Raw genomic sequence first — 15,065 nt, 5'->3', positions numbered from 1 at the left:
TTCATTTTCCTGACAAAGAGCCGGAATGCTTTTTCTCAGGCTTCACACCACACACACCTGCTTTCCCAGTGTGCCCCCTTTTGTGAATGGGGGGGTGCAAGAACAGAGATTGGCAACGACGTGCGGGGCTGCGGATGTTTCTGCGAGGGGTTTATAAATCCCCCTGATGCTCCTGATACGGAGGACAATGGCTATGCGTGCAGAACGGGAGCTCTCCTTTTAAAAGCCTCATTGAAACTGAATTCACCCCACTGCTCTTTAATGAGGTCACCAAGCAGGCAGGCAGGCTGCTGGCTGTATTTCATCGCCGCGTTCAACCGTGATAAACTTCAGCGGAGTGACCTGTAACATTCTGCGATAACTTCTTTCTTGGGCAAACAACTTGGATGGCACACACCTGGTGAAGACAATGCTTCAAACATATCAAAATATACAACCGTGAGTTCCTTATCGCAACATGACAAGGCAAATAGTATTAATCAGGCTTATCTATATTGCTTGGGGTTAATTGCTGGGCTTGGAGGAAACTCGAAAATGCCGCCATGTCTTCTGGTTGGCAGTTGAGGACATCTGTTAATGGTTGAATAAATCGCGGCCTTACGGTTTATAGCGCCACCTGTTGCTTTGGCATACGCACGACAGCCATATGCAATAACGCCTTGTAGATGGAAATGCAATCCCCCGCACACCCTAGAAAGATCATAGGGTAGCATTTAAATCCCCCCTTGGCCGTATTAATTTCAGAGATGTGCTGTTTTGCTTGACTTGAAATAACAAACCTCTGATTAAAGCCAAACCTTGCACGTGACGATGGTTCGTTATGCAGAGGGCGTTTCGGCCGTTCGCTCTGCTGAGTTTAACCCGTCGGTTGGTTTTGGGTGGAAGCCGATCAACCCTGGATGTGGTTGACTGAGTCTGGTTTCGTTCTGAAGTAACGGCAGGGTGAGGCACTCCCGGGATGAGGCCCCTCAACCCAAAATGTCAGTCGTGCTTAAATACTTTCCCAGTATGTTTTTGTTCTAATTACATAGCATGTATGGATCAATCTCTGGTACGCGTGTGTTTGTCCAAAAATAAAAAGTCAGAACTTATTTCAATTGGAACAATTTCATGTTCATGCACATACAAATGGATATATCACATTGGATTTCTTATACAGTAAATGCAGCATGACAATAACTGTGTAGAGCAAAATGATAACTATAACTAATAAGTAACTTATAGCTACGGAAGAGGATGCTCTCTATCAACTTTAGCCACGCCCCTTTAACGATCCATTGAAACGGTTAAGGTGAAAGAGAGTTTAATGCTTTATCTCAACGATTCAGAACATTTTTGTCAGTGTTTGCACATTTTTAGCACTTATCTACAAATCCTGAAAAGGTCTTTTAAGAGTCTTGCTCGCTTGTGGCACCTTGAGTATTTGGTTAGCACATCTGCCTCACAGTTCTGAGGTTAGGGGTTCAAATCTGGGCTCCGACCTTTCTCTGTGGAGTTTGCATGTTTTCCCACATGCATGCATAGCTTTTTGCTGGCAACTTCAGTTTCCTCCCACATTACAAAAACATGTTTGGTCCATTGAAGACTGAATTGTCCTAAATACATGTTTGATTGTCTATAAATGTGATTGGCTGGCGATCAGTCCATGGTATGCGCTGGCGCTCTATTTTACTTTTGTACATTTCAGTCTGCATTTAAGTTGTTGAATCACTACAATTTTACCCAGATTCTATTTTTTTTGTATGCATGCATATTTATAGTAAAGTACAGAATGTGAGTATTTTGGCCTCCTCAGGTACATTGATGCACTTCTTATGAGATTCTTCACATGTGCCAATATATTTTTGAATGCGTAATCTCATAGGCTACTAGTAGTTTTCCCTTTTAAAAAGCAGGACAAGCACGTTCTTCGGCCCGCTCCTGGCCGAAACCCGGTCGTGATGACGTCGTTGCTCCCCCCATCCTCCACTAAGGTCCAGCCTTGGAGGCGTTGCTCTCGCTGTCAATATCAGCAAGTGCACAGCAAGTGATCGCGCCACTCTCGCGCGAGGACTCGGAGGAGAGACCCCAAAGTGCACTTTAGTGGACTTGATGCAACGCTAAGCGAAAAAAAAAAAACGGAGAAACGTGCAGAGAATCAGCGGAAGACTTCACAAAAAAGGTAAGCAAAAAATGATGCGTTCACAAGCTGCGAGAGAAGTGAATGTTTAGACTTTTTACAGATTTTTCCACTTTTATGGCACAGTTTGTGCATTTCTCCAGATATAACAAATAATGAAATTTAAATGGCTATGTTTGCATAGTTTTGACATTGAATTAGCGTCGTTTTCTTTGTTTTGCCCTCACATTGTAAATGTTGGCTGATACTTTGTACCCAGATCGCTGATACAAATCAACAATAATCCCAATTACACCGTGTTGTTTTGTTTAGTCTGAGATAAACCGGCCGGGATTGAACCACAACGACACCGGCGACCTTTCACAAAATAACGCAATGACAGCAGAAACTTGTGAAAAAACAACAAAAACATGTTGCACCTGCACCAATCTCGTTGTGCAGAGACATTTGCACATGAAACCCCTTCATTGACGTTTTACTGTGTATTGTGGGACAAAGGCGTTGTTTTGGGCTAATTTGTAACTGGATGCTCGCTGGGACCGAGTCGGGGGAGAGAGAGCTACACTTTACGCACTCCCAAAAAGTGAGAGAGAGAGAGAGAAGTATTGAACAACACTGCATTGGGTGCATGCGTATTATGTAAAAGCAAGACCAAAACATTCAGCCAAATGTCAAATACGCTCTTATATACTTTAGTACATCTGTATATTATTTATTTATTTATTTATTAGCGTTATACTCAGCGCCTCTAAACTTAATTTATCATAAATTAATCTTGAAACCTTGATGTGATTAAAGTCTCCAAGCACATCTCCCTAAGACCATTCGATGTATTCCCTCTTCTTTTTGTTGAATAATGTAGAGATGTTGTATGTTATTTTTACATTATTTAAGAAAAATAATCATGAGCAGGTGTTTTTTTGTAATCATTGAGGAAAAACAAGTTTCAAATGCATATTTTTATTCCCCCAAGCACAAATACGTTACTCATTCCTAGTTTTTTTTGTTAATTAAACAGATTAGAATGTTTTTTTTACTATATTTGCTGATTCAAAGATGTTGCAGTATGCATGTTTGTTTGAGTGCATACTACATCCAATTTTCAAGCCTCCAAGCACAAATAATTGCCCTTTATCATTATTCCCTCTTATTTCTGTATAACCAGACTCCCATGTGCCATTTTTCATGATTAAAGAGGAGAAATAAATAAAAGAATCTACAAAGGCACCAAACTAAAAATGCAGTTGTGTGTATTATCTGATGGCTGCGGGCGTTAAGGGGCTAATTAGCTTGAAGCCTGCCGAGCTACCTGGCTCAGATGTTTTCCATATAATATGAGGGAACTGGAGGCCATTGTGAGTGATTATCTCAGCGTTGAAAATCCCCCCTGTTGCAGAGAATAGCCCTATCTGCTGTCCATTCAGATTAAAAGGCCAAGACTGGAAAAGTAACATTGTATCACAGGAGAAGCATCTAGTTAGTAATGGTAAAAAAATTCTCACAAATGAATACTTCCATGATTTACAAGCCTAATAAGTCCCAAATCCGCTATAATAATAGTAGTAAACACTTTAAACTGACAGCAGTTCTGGTTAGTGATTTGTAATATTATCCTTGATGTTATATTACCCAGCTAGCCACTGCCAGTTTTATTTTCGTACTTTACTACTGATGGATTTATGGCGAATGTGACTTGAGACATTTTACCGTGGACTAGCTAATCGTTTAAAAAAAAAAACAAATCCAAAATACTTGCAGCTGTATGATTGGCAAATAGGTGCTTTGAATGACACATGCCTGCTGAAACTGAGCAGGGAATGCTTGTTTAGGTTGCATCAAAAGGGTGAAAAGTCATTATGATTGTGTGTGTCATGTGATCCCAAAATATCTCCAGGAGTTGTGGAATGTTTTTATTTAGTTAAGAAAAAGAAGTGTGGGTGCAGAGATGTCTTGAGGCAGTCACATTTCAACCTGTCACCCTGGTCGGTAGTCATCGGCCCTCCGCTTTCAATGCGGAGAAGAGGCATTCCATTTTGCGTTGTTGATCTCGGCGCAGGGTCCCCCTCTGTGGGTGTACAGGTCACAGGGGCATTAAGCAGGGTTAAGTCAGCCATGCTCTGGTTTTGATCCGTCTCCCCCTCAACAAAACTCCCCGGCCGACCTCTCACATCGCGGCAGGCGGCTTGTTGGAGAGAGACATCGCAGCACACTGTGAAGCCAGTGCAGCAATGTGGCTCAAATAAGCCACCATAGGTTTGCCTCATTCTGAAGGAGGGTGCCGAATTATTAGCATGCCACCTGTGAGTTCTCAATTAATGTCCATTCCCCCCAAAATTTTCCCATTTTACGTCTCGGAGTAATGTGTTGCTCTTCATACTGCGTGTCATTTCCACCACTGCATTTTTTCATCTATTAGAAATGCTATGCATACTCCCTTTTTATTAACTTCAGATGTTGTAAATAAAAAAAAAGACGTATTCAAGGTTAACAGCTGCCCTTTCTTTGATCATCTGCATGGCGACAGCTCCCCCGCGACATTGCAAGAAGAATAAAAAGAAACAGGATTTCTTCTTTACTTCTTCAGGCGCGTTGTGGGAAAACATTCTTTAAAGTGGCATCAAGTTTCCCGCCCCCCCCAAAGTGACCTGTGCTTTATTTTGGAATGCCAGGAACGCTCCGGAAATACATTGTTTGGGTTTCTGCTTGGTGTTTCCTTATGGCTAATCTGTACTGCGCTCCAGGAGCTAATGTAAACACTTGTTTGTAACCACCCGGCCTCATTCACCTCTATAATTAAGTTTACATGAGAGGAAAGGTCTCCCTCGTTTTGCCTGCACTCTTGGTGCCTGGTCCAGATTTCCTCGGACTCTTAAATTTTCATGATGTCCAAAAGGTTTCCCTAGAGATCCAAACTCGTTGAATATCTGAATTGGATTACTTGAAGCAATGCCGGGACATGTCATGACCTGCCAACATTTTAGAAATCCGTTGTCAACTGCGAATCTTAATGAATTGGTCGTACTGGTTTGACTTCTAGAGCAAGAATATCAGGAATGATGAGGTCATGTTTTCCTTTTTGCAGGATTCCTCTCATTGTCTCTGTGTGAAGTCCCTGCGGTTGTTGAGATGAGTCTGAGCACCAGCGAGTTGGAGGACCTATGGGAGTCCCTGGGATACCTCAACTTCTCCGACACCTTTTCCAACATTTCCAGCGTGGACACCATGGGGTGCGCCACGGCGTTCAACCGCAGCGCCTTGCTCCACTCCATGTGCGTGCTCTATACTTTCATCTTCATCGTGGGCTTGGCGGCCAACGCTCTGGTCTTGTGGGTGAACATTCGCGCCCAGCGGGACTCAACCCCTCGCCACGAGACCCACACGTACATCGCCCACCTGGCCGTGGCAGACCTGTGCGTGTGCGCCACTCTGCCCGTGTGGGTGAGCTCGTTGGCCCAACATGGCCACTGGCCCTTCGGCGAGGTGGCTTGCAAACTCACGCACTTGCTCTTCTCTGTCAACCTCTTCGGGAGCATCTTCTTCCTAGCGTGCATGAGCGTGGACCGCTATCTGAGCGTGACACGCCACCGAGAGAACCAGGGCAACGTGCGCAGGAAGTTGACCCGCCGGGTGGTGTGTATCGGGGTCTGGCTTCTGGCTCTGGTGGCCTCTTTGCCAGACACCTACTTCCTACGTACAGTAAAAGCTTCACACGGGGGCAGCATGCTCTGTAGACCCGTGTATCCGGAGGGGAACCCAAGGGAGTGGATGGTGGGCGTCCAGCTAAGCTTCATCCTTTTGGGCTTCGTCCTCCCCTTCCCCGTCATTGCGTTCTTTTACGCGCTGCTGGCCAGAGCCTTCACTTGCACGGCCTCGCCGTCGTCCACAACGGTGGAGCAGGAGCGTCGCGTGAGTCGCAGGGTGATCCTGGCCTACATCGTGGTGTTCCTGGGCTGCTGGGGTCCGTATCACTCCATCCTCCTGGCCGACTCGCTCTCCCAGCTGGGTGTGCTGCCTCTTACCTGTGGCCTGGAGAATTTCCTGTACGTGGCCATGCACCTCACCCAGTGCCTTTCTTTGCTGCACTGCTGCTTCAACCCCATCCTCTACAATTTCATCAACCGCAATTACCGCTATGACCTCATGAAAGCCTTCATCTTCAAGTACTCCACGCGGACTGGCCTGGCGCGTCTCATCGAGACATCCAACGTGTCCGACGCCGAGTACTCTGCCGTTGCTGTTGACAATCCTCCGCAGATATGAGGAACTTTCCACTCCAGCTTTGCGATTGAAATTCCGTCCACCTGCAACCGACGTCATACATGACGTTAAATGACATTTACAGACATTTTCTGCAGCTATATCAAGAAATCCTGTGGACAGGAGTTTATCACCATCGATGGAGTGATTCCATAAAAAGCACTTATAAAGCAGTTTTATTTGTGAAATCATACATATGGTTAGCGATTTGTAAAGCCAAACCAGTGTGTCAAACCTTCTATTTGTAAGGTTGATTAATGTAGTGTTTCCCAATGTTTAATGTGCCAAGGCATATATTTTACCTTCGAAAAATCCCAATGCAAACAATGCCGACGGGAGAATACACAGGTTTATAGTACCTTTGTCATCTATTAGAAAAACATTCAATCTGTTATTATAAGATTGACATAGACAGATGAACAAAAAATACATTCTTTTTTGACAATAATTTTGGGGCACTAATGTGCCGCTGCTCAGTGGCTGGGAATCACCGCATTAGTTTGTCTGTGTTTTGTGTGCGTGTGTGTGAGTCGAGAGAGAATCTAGCGGGTATTGCTAGAACCGTACTAGCCAAATGGCATGTTTAATCAAACTATTTATACTCACTTGAATTATTTGACATTCACTCACACTGCTCTACCGCACTCACATCTGCCTCATTCTTTCTGCCTGGCTCCTTGTTCATGTACTGCTGTCACACGTTTGGTATGAAAAGCTCATACCGTCACCTCAGTTGAATAATTGTACTAAGTTCATTTTGTTTTTCCTTATTTAATCACTTCACAGGTTTCTTTTATATCAAACAAATGGTTTTAGGTTATTCACCTGACATGTTTCGGCGGTTTCTTCCGCCTTCATCAGAGTGTCACAGATGTGATGGTGACGCGTCTTTATCAGCTGATCGACGAAGGCGCGGCTCACCTGTCAGATTTGACAGGTGAGCCACGCCCTCCGCTGTCCATTCACCTCTCCAGAATGCTGTTCCAGGTTTGAGAGAGCATATAGGCTCCCTCATCCCTGTTGATGGTTCTCGGGCCCCGCTTGCGGATCTCGATAGCCTCCCTGATCCAACGCTGATGTTTATTTTCTTCAGTGCGGATGACTCTGGCCTTCTCCCAGTCCATGATGTGGTTTTCTCTTTTACAGTGATCAGTTATGGCTGACTTGTAGTGCTCCTGTTCTGCTTGTAGTTTTATTGCTCTTGTTTGTCTTGTTGCCGTCTCCTTCTCACACTCCTGGACTGAGAAAACCACATCATGGACTGGGAGAAGGCCAGAGTCATCCGCACTGAAGAAAATAAACATCAGGGAGGCTATCGAGATCCGCAAGCGGGGCCCGAGAACCATCAACAGGGATGAGGGAGCCTATATGCTCTCTCAAACCTGGAACAGCATTCTGGAGAGGTGAATGGACAGCGGAGGGCGTGGCTCACCTGTCAAATCTGACAGGTGAGCCGCGCCTTCGTCGATCAGCTGATAAAGACGCGTCACCATCACATCTGTGACACTCTGATGAAGGCGGAAGAAACCGCCGAAACATGTCAGGTGAATAACCTAAAACCATTTGTTTGATATAAAAGAAACCTGTGAAGTGACCTCAGTTGAATCATTCAGCCAAAGAAGAAACATGTTTGATCCCATTTGTTTGTTTGTATCTGTCGAGGCTTGCTGTTAGGATTCGTACTACTTTCTTTTTAGCACATTAATGACTCAAGAGCTAAAAGTGAACCATCACTTGTGTTCAAATTTACCTTCGTGCTGGAATGTACGTGCTAAAATGAAACCATTACACGTCTGCCACAGCCGATAGTTATTTTTTATTGCCTATCATTAGACAAAAAAGGCTGCCGACTATTAGGTAGCCGTCTTTGTTTACCTTTTTCCATTGCGACTTCAGCGTAGCCGTGCTTTAATGTGTGCGGCTGTCGCCTTTTAAAATGACCTCATCCCCACATTACACACACCATTATCTGGTTTTATATATGGCCGTGATTGGCAGGTGAGTTTATTCTTAGAGCCACCTCTGGCAAAGCAAGTTGGCATTGTCTGGGGAAAAGGTCATAAACGGAGTCACGTTTCCAACACTTCCCATTCATGGTGTAGCCAATAAATACCATCATTTGACCCTTTTCCCACAGAAGTCAAAAAGCCACTCATTAAAGGGTGCTGGCTACTGGCTGGGAAAAGGGGGATGCAATAAACCAATTATCTCTTTTGTTTCACGTTGTCTGAAGGCTTCGACGGAGTGCGTCCTCTAAGCCGCCTTTGACGCTGTCTTATGTGTTTGTGAAATTAATCCTGCTGTATCAGCACATCGGGGCCACACACGCACACTTTTACTGACTTTTAAAACCAAATAATATGAACAAATAGCTTTACTGCTCATGTGCAGGCAGCAGTAGTGATTTGTAAGATTTGAGTAGAGGACCAAATGAATGCAGTTTGTCTGGTGAATCTTTGTGCATTTGATGGTGTTATTTTTTTATGTCTTAGCTGTGGTCCAATGTGAGGGGATATCATTTCATAATTATGCTGACATGGTGTCATGTGATCATGATGAGTGGAGGAACATTCGACGGCGTAGACCTCCCTTGGCTTAAAGAAAGTTCTGTCAAATATATTAGAGTACAAATATTTGGTTTCCATATTTGCTGACTCCTGTCATAATATCACATCTACTTCTGTCCAAATAATTTGCAAAATATTATGTTGTATGCTTTTTTTTGAAGTGCAAAACATTCTAAGCCAATCACGTTACTCCTGCCTTCTTTACCTTTGGGCCAATTAAAATCTCTGATTGTGACCTAAAAAAAATTTTGACAGTCTTGCATGAAAAAAATATTTATCAAACATTGTATTATTCCAAGAATACTGCTTTTTTTTTAGAATGTTTTTAACATTTCTTCTCCTGAAAGAAATGTGTAATATTGCAAAAAATAATGTGGTTAAAAAAGTAAATAAAATTGTATTTCTAAATATCTTTTTTCCCTTATTGATCTTTGATCTTAATTTAATATTTTATGGAACTTCATATTATATCATGCTGTGTATAAAACTTGTATGACATTGACTTTGTTGAGTTCCACCTCCTCCCCTCTCCGGTGTTTATTTAACCTTGTGGTGTCAACACCCTAGCACTGTTGTCCTCAGGATATGTGATAACCTTACAGATGACCTCCAAGCAATCACCCCGCCTGTACAGAGTGCTTCAGTCTTTCCGCTAATCAGTGGTTTGGACCCCCGCCCCTGTTTGCCATAGTGATGTGTTAATAGTTACTGTTATAAACTTTATTCACAAACTTAAAAATTCAACCTGCAGCGTAAGAAGACAAACTATTGATGTATGGCTGGTATTTTTTTTTTAGAATCGATTATTCGATTGCTTAAACGATTAATCGAATTATCAGACACATTTTTGTTTTGCATGTTGTCTATTACAAAACATTTTTCCCCATTTATTGTTTATTTGGGGTTGTTTAATGATAAAACCAAGTAAATAACGAAAAATATCACACGAGGTATTAATCAAACTTTTTGAAACTGATTCAGTTACTGGTGCGGTTATTGTGTTATGTGATAAAAGCAGATGTTTGCAAATCTCTTTTGATTAAACAAAAAAATATTTGATTAAAAAATGATTCAAAACCATTTCTCGATGATCAAATTAGCTGTCAACTAATTTGATAATCTATTACATGTCGATTAACTCAATCGATTAATTTTGACAGCTCTATATCAGAGTTTAAAAAAAACAATCGACATGTTGCTGTTTTAATTTTAAATTTGTGACCACAAAACCAAAGGTATGTACCGTGATTTTGGCATTCCACCACCAGCAATTATAGATTTATGTATGCGGTTTTACTGTTATAGCCGATTCCCTCAGGGCAACCATAACCACGACATGACCTATGTTTGGCATCCTTGATTTAGAGTCTTCACTGAACCTAACGTACATGTTTTTTGGAATGCAGGCGGAAGCTGGAAAGAACCCTCTCAAGCACAGAGAGCCCATGCAAACCTCCCACAGTCGATTCTTTCTGTTCTTTAACTATTGACGGTAACTTCTTGTGGCTTTTGCCATGTTGTAACCTACTGGGCATGGATGGAAACTTTTTTGGAGTTCTATTTGCTATTCTGTCATCACATTATTTCTCTTTTAGAAGAACTTCAAGGGGAAAATATCAATATTTAAAGTCTCTGAGGTGTTTTCAAAAAGTGTACTCAGCGGCTTCTTGGTGCCTTGCCAACCTCACTAGCAGCTGTTTGCACCAGCGGTGGTCCTCGGGTCGAGAAAGCTGCGTGGAGGCGATAATGCCTTTCTTCCACTGTCCAACTTCTTTCCTCCCTGTGATGATGCCATCTTGGCCTTGTAGCGCTCCTGCTGTGTGAGGGTCACCACTTCCTCAACCCCTCAGCCCATGTGATATTTTCCACCCCTTTTTCAAAAGCAGACGAGACACCGCCTGCTGCTTTGACCTCATGCCTCAGTTTCTTCAAGGCGTTCTTTTTGCACACTGATTCACTTTCACACTGAAAACCCTGCAAGTTTGTTGATGTGCAATATCCTATCTTCAGTGTTCTATGTAAAAAAATATAAATATAAACTATATACATGATATAAATATAAAAAAATATAAAAAATGTAAAATTAAAAACGACCTAAGTATCATCATGATGATTGTTTATATTTAAAAATGGGCAGCAGATGTAAAAGAGTATTAAATGTGGCTCAGACCGTATATATCCAGACCCAGAAATTAAACCAGATACTATCCAAATGGCTTTATGTAGTCCTCTGGAGTTAAACACTGAGAGCTTTAATGTTATTTTTCAACAGTAGCTAAATTACTTGCTGAGAGAAGAGAAAAGTAATCCAAAGTAAGTTTTTCTAGAGGAACGGTTTTAAACAAAATTAGAGGCCAAGAGTAGCATTTACAATGGCAATGCAGGGATGGGGGAAGGAGAGTCTCATTATATGGCTAGTTCATGCTAATGCTTCCTTGTATTTAAATGTTGTTTTCCAACCCAACGGGACTTGTGAATGTGCTATTTCTGCTTCTTGTGCATGCAGATGGCGAAAGGCTTTAGTGTGAAAATAACACTACAAATGTATTTGTGAAATCTCTGAAAACAGGTTTGCGCGAATCCATATTAGTTTGATCTATTTTTTTTCCCCAAGCGTCTGTTCAGCATTGGTTTTTGTGGTTTATGGACTCAGGCTCACTCAACCAAACAATGGACACTAAAATCCAGCCTTTAGATATTTTATGTCGAAGCTACTTCATATACTTTCATGACAGTCATAATGGGCCTCTGTGTTTGGGCAAGATTTAACAGCAAAGGTTAATTGGCCGGGGATGAAAACCATTAATGGACCGTGGCTTCATGGCTCACTGATAGTGTATATGAACGATAATCCGGTGTGGAGTAATTTAAAGCATCTGTCCTTTAAGTTAACACAGGCAAGCGCCTACATGAAACTATGTGAACATACTGAACGACATACAAGAAGCTGTAATTTATTTGTTTTTGCTGGCATACGTCCAGACGTATAGCTCTGTTCCCACTTCAAGCAAATTAAAACCTCTTGGATGAATAATGAAGACTTGGAAGGAATCTCATAAGGAGGTTTTTGAAAATAAATAAAAGAAAGGCTGCTACCAGCTGTCACAAACAAATCTTTTTTGAATCAATGATCCCATTGATTTTTGCATCGATTAATCGGGAAAAAATATAATTTCAAAAACTCAACTTATACCGAATGATTTGTGCATGATATTTTTGAGGCTGTACAAGCAAAAATGAAAAAACAAATCTAGAAATTTAAGGGTAGCTTGACCTTTATATATAAAACCCAACATCTATGGTGGCTCAGAAAGACTATAATTGACTGGATTTGTTCCTGCTTGTCTTCTGGTAATCTCTTTGTCAGGCTTGACTTTCTTTGGCGCTGAATATTTGAAGTAGATTCTTGTTTGAAAGAGTCAAACACAACAGAAGAAATTCCATCCTGCTCTTCACTGTTTTTTTTAGTTTTTTTTTTTTACCTTTTTCAATTCATTTGCGTTTGTAAGTGAATGCCTTAGCTCAACAGCTCCGCAGTTTCATTGTTTACACCGGGGGGGACCGGCTGACTGCTTGCTGGTGGCCGTGGCAACTGCAAAAACCCCCGCAGATGCCAAGCAGACAAAGTCAAAAGAATCTTGACAGCGGGGCGGCGATTTAATACATGAGTACATACAATTATTCTGAAACATAATGGTATAATGGAGAATTTTAATTGAATTTTAATGGAGAAATTTAATTGGAGATTTTTGTGAATGCAGGAAACACCTTAGTTGATATTGTTGATTTTAGTTCATAAAAAATTGATGAAAAAACAAAACTTTGGCATTCATCATTTTTTTCCTTATATCATGAGTAACAGCCAGCATCAAAATTTAAAATCGGTTGCGACTGTGGACACAGTAAAAGCGCATCCCCTGTGGACAATACTCCTATCTCCAGTCAAAACAGACATTGTGTTCCAAGGACAACCTTTACTCATTGAGTTAGGATTCCTGCTGTTTTCTCTGATGCTCAACCATCTAACGGTGGGGTTCAAGACCTTGTAAAATCATCCCGTGACTTTTTTGGAGAGTGCCAAAACTCTTAATCTTTACCAGATTTCCACAATGTAACTGTATAGTAGACCCACCTGAGCGTAAAAGGTTTCCACACAGGGGTCCTGATTCATTTGACACTTCTTGCCAAAGCTGCCGGCCCAGTGTTTAGACTACACACCTCCCCATTCATCCAGCGTTTAGTCGGACACCGTAAACTCACGATCATCTCGGCTAGTGTCAATGAAAATGATAAAACATCCCAAAAGTGTCAGCCAGGAAGAGGCATCTGTTTTAGAGATTAGCAAGTGTGTTATTTTGCTTAAGAGTGAATATAATATAATGATAAAAAAATATTTTTAAAAAAATAAACAAATATAATGCTAAAAAATATTTTAAAAAAATGATTACATAATAGATTGATTATATAGAAAGCACGTAAAATAAAAATAAATTTTAATAGAAATAATCCCTTCCACTAATCGTAACTGTCGAATTAGCTGACCACTGTATAAAACACTCTATCTGTTAATGACAAAAGAAGAGGGAGGGTATAAAATATGTCAGCACCAGTGCGAGTCAGCGCTTTGCTAGTTATGAGCTATTGCTTAATTTTTTTCTAGTACGTGGACAGTCCACTTAATTTCATTGCTATGGCACGCCCTTGCCCTGGTGTAGCGCCGTTCCTGCGATAAAATAATCTTGGCTTATTTTGTCTCCTGTGACACAATGATAGAACGACAATGCTTTATTTTGGTATCCTCCAGAGAAAGATTTATATGTTTTCCCAATGTGACGAAAACCCCATCAACCTTTCGACTGCAAGAGCTGTTTTGTCTGCGATTAAGTCAAACATAGACAAATGTCCTCCTTGGTTCAAGTCTGGGGTCACTCGCTGGAATTACACTGAGACGAAAAAAACTCACGCTTGTTCATTCAGAGAAAAACAGGGTACGCGAACCCGCTTTAATAAGCTTCATAAACATCTTGCCTTGGAAGTATTTCGTCTTTTTGCAAGAGCTGACACATTTATCACACTTCCCAGGAAGCGCCACTCTTGTGAAATCCAACCCTTAAGCAGGTTTTGATTAAGCAGAAGTCCTTCACTAGATTACATTCAGTCTTATAAGAGTAAGTTTGTACTTTATTCTAAAAGACATTTGGTATTTTTGTTTTTACAACTTTTAATAGTTCCCAGGCATCTCTGGCCAACCACACACCGAGTGAGTGAACCATCGAAACAAAAAAAAAAAAATAGTCATTGAGTCTAGGTTGCACACCAAGTGATAAAAGTAACTCACATCAACTGACATGCCGCAACGGAAAAACCGTGACCCCGTGTGGGGTTTTGAAACTCTACATACGTATATCCTCTATTATTTATTATTGAACCACAGACATCTGGCGTGATTGTCAAGGAAGAAGCGTATAGCCACAAAGAAGAAAATTAAGGGGAGAATTGCTAGTTTGACAGACTCTTGGCATTTTTTTTTTTGGTCTGCTAATTCAAATTCCAAATTGTATCAGTAAATTTGGGTCGACTTTGTTTGACAGTTCAAGTCTCATGCCAAAATATTTTTTTCTTCTTCTTCTTTTGTGGGTTTTCAAAATTGTTAGCTTAATAGCATGATTACCCAAGTCCTATTTTATCATTTTTAGATAACTGGAAAATATGCATTTCGTAGACAGCACATATAACTAAAATTGTATTTATTTTTCTTTGCTATTGTAGTTCTTGTAAAATTTTAAAATGCCTTGGGCAGTTATGCTGTCCATCTGACAAAATGAAGGAATATAAAATATAAATCTTGTTGCCTCTTTTTGGCTATCACTTTTGTTTGTGAATAGCTGGAGTGATAATTTTGGACTCGTATCGCTTTACTGGGTGTTTTCTCTCACGGGGAAACGAACACAAGTCACACCCTGAGGCAAACAAAAAAAAGAATGTAGTATGTCATTCAACGAACAAGAGGTGCTCATCTAGTGCTTTCTGTGGCGGCTCTGAAACTGAAACTTTCTTGAGGTTTAACTCTTGTTAGAATGATGTGATACATGGCCTTCAACAGCTTGTGTTGAACTGCATTT

At 41.3% G+C, this 15,065-nt stretch overlaps 1 protein-coding gene and 1 long non-coding RNA gene across 2 annotated transcripts; one reads left to right on the top strand and one right to left on the bottom strand.

Moving 5' to 3' along the window:
• The first annotated feature begins 2,003 nt into the window (after positions 1 to 2,003).
• On the top strand, positions 2,004 to 7,104 carry ackr3a (atypical chemokine receptor 3a). The gene is made up of 2 exons (XM_049728216.2): positions 2,004 to 2,161; positions 5,202 to 7,104. The coding sequence occupies exon 2, from the start codon at positions 5,246 to 5,248 to the stop codon at positions 6,377 to 6,379; it is 1,134 nt and encodes a 377-aa protein (XP_049584173.1). The 5' UTR covers positions 2,004 to 2,161; positions 5,202 to 5,245; the 3' UTR covers positions 6,380 to 7,104.
• LOC125973753 (uncharacterized) lies at positions 6,824 to 8,207 on the bottom strand. Its single transcript, XR_007483290.1, has 2 exons — positions 7,972 to 8,207; positions 6,824 to 7,104 (listed from the first exon to the last, which is right to left on the bottom strand). It is a non-coding gene; the product is annotated as an uncharacterized lncRNA (long non-coding RNA).
• Positions 8,208 to 15,065: the final 6,858 nt, after the last annotated feature.

Source organism: Syngnathus scovelli, chromosome 8 (assembly GCF_024217435.2).
Source record: "Syngnathus scovelli strain Florida chromosome 8, RoL_Ssco_1.2, whole genome shotgun sequence".
NCBI classification, from domain to species: Eukaryota; Metazoa; Chordata; class Actinopteri; order Syngnathiformes; family Syngnathidae; genus Syngnathus; species Syngnathus scovelli.
This window is presented reverse-complemented; position numbering and strand designations above follow the sequence as displayed.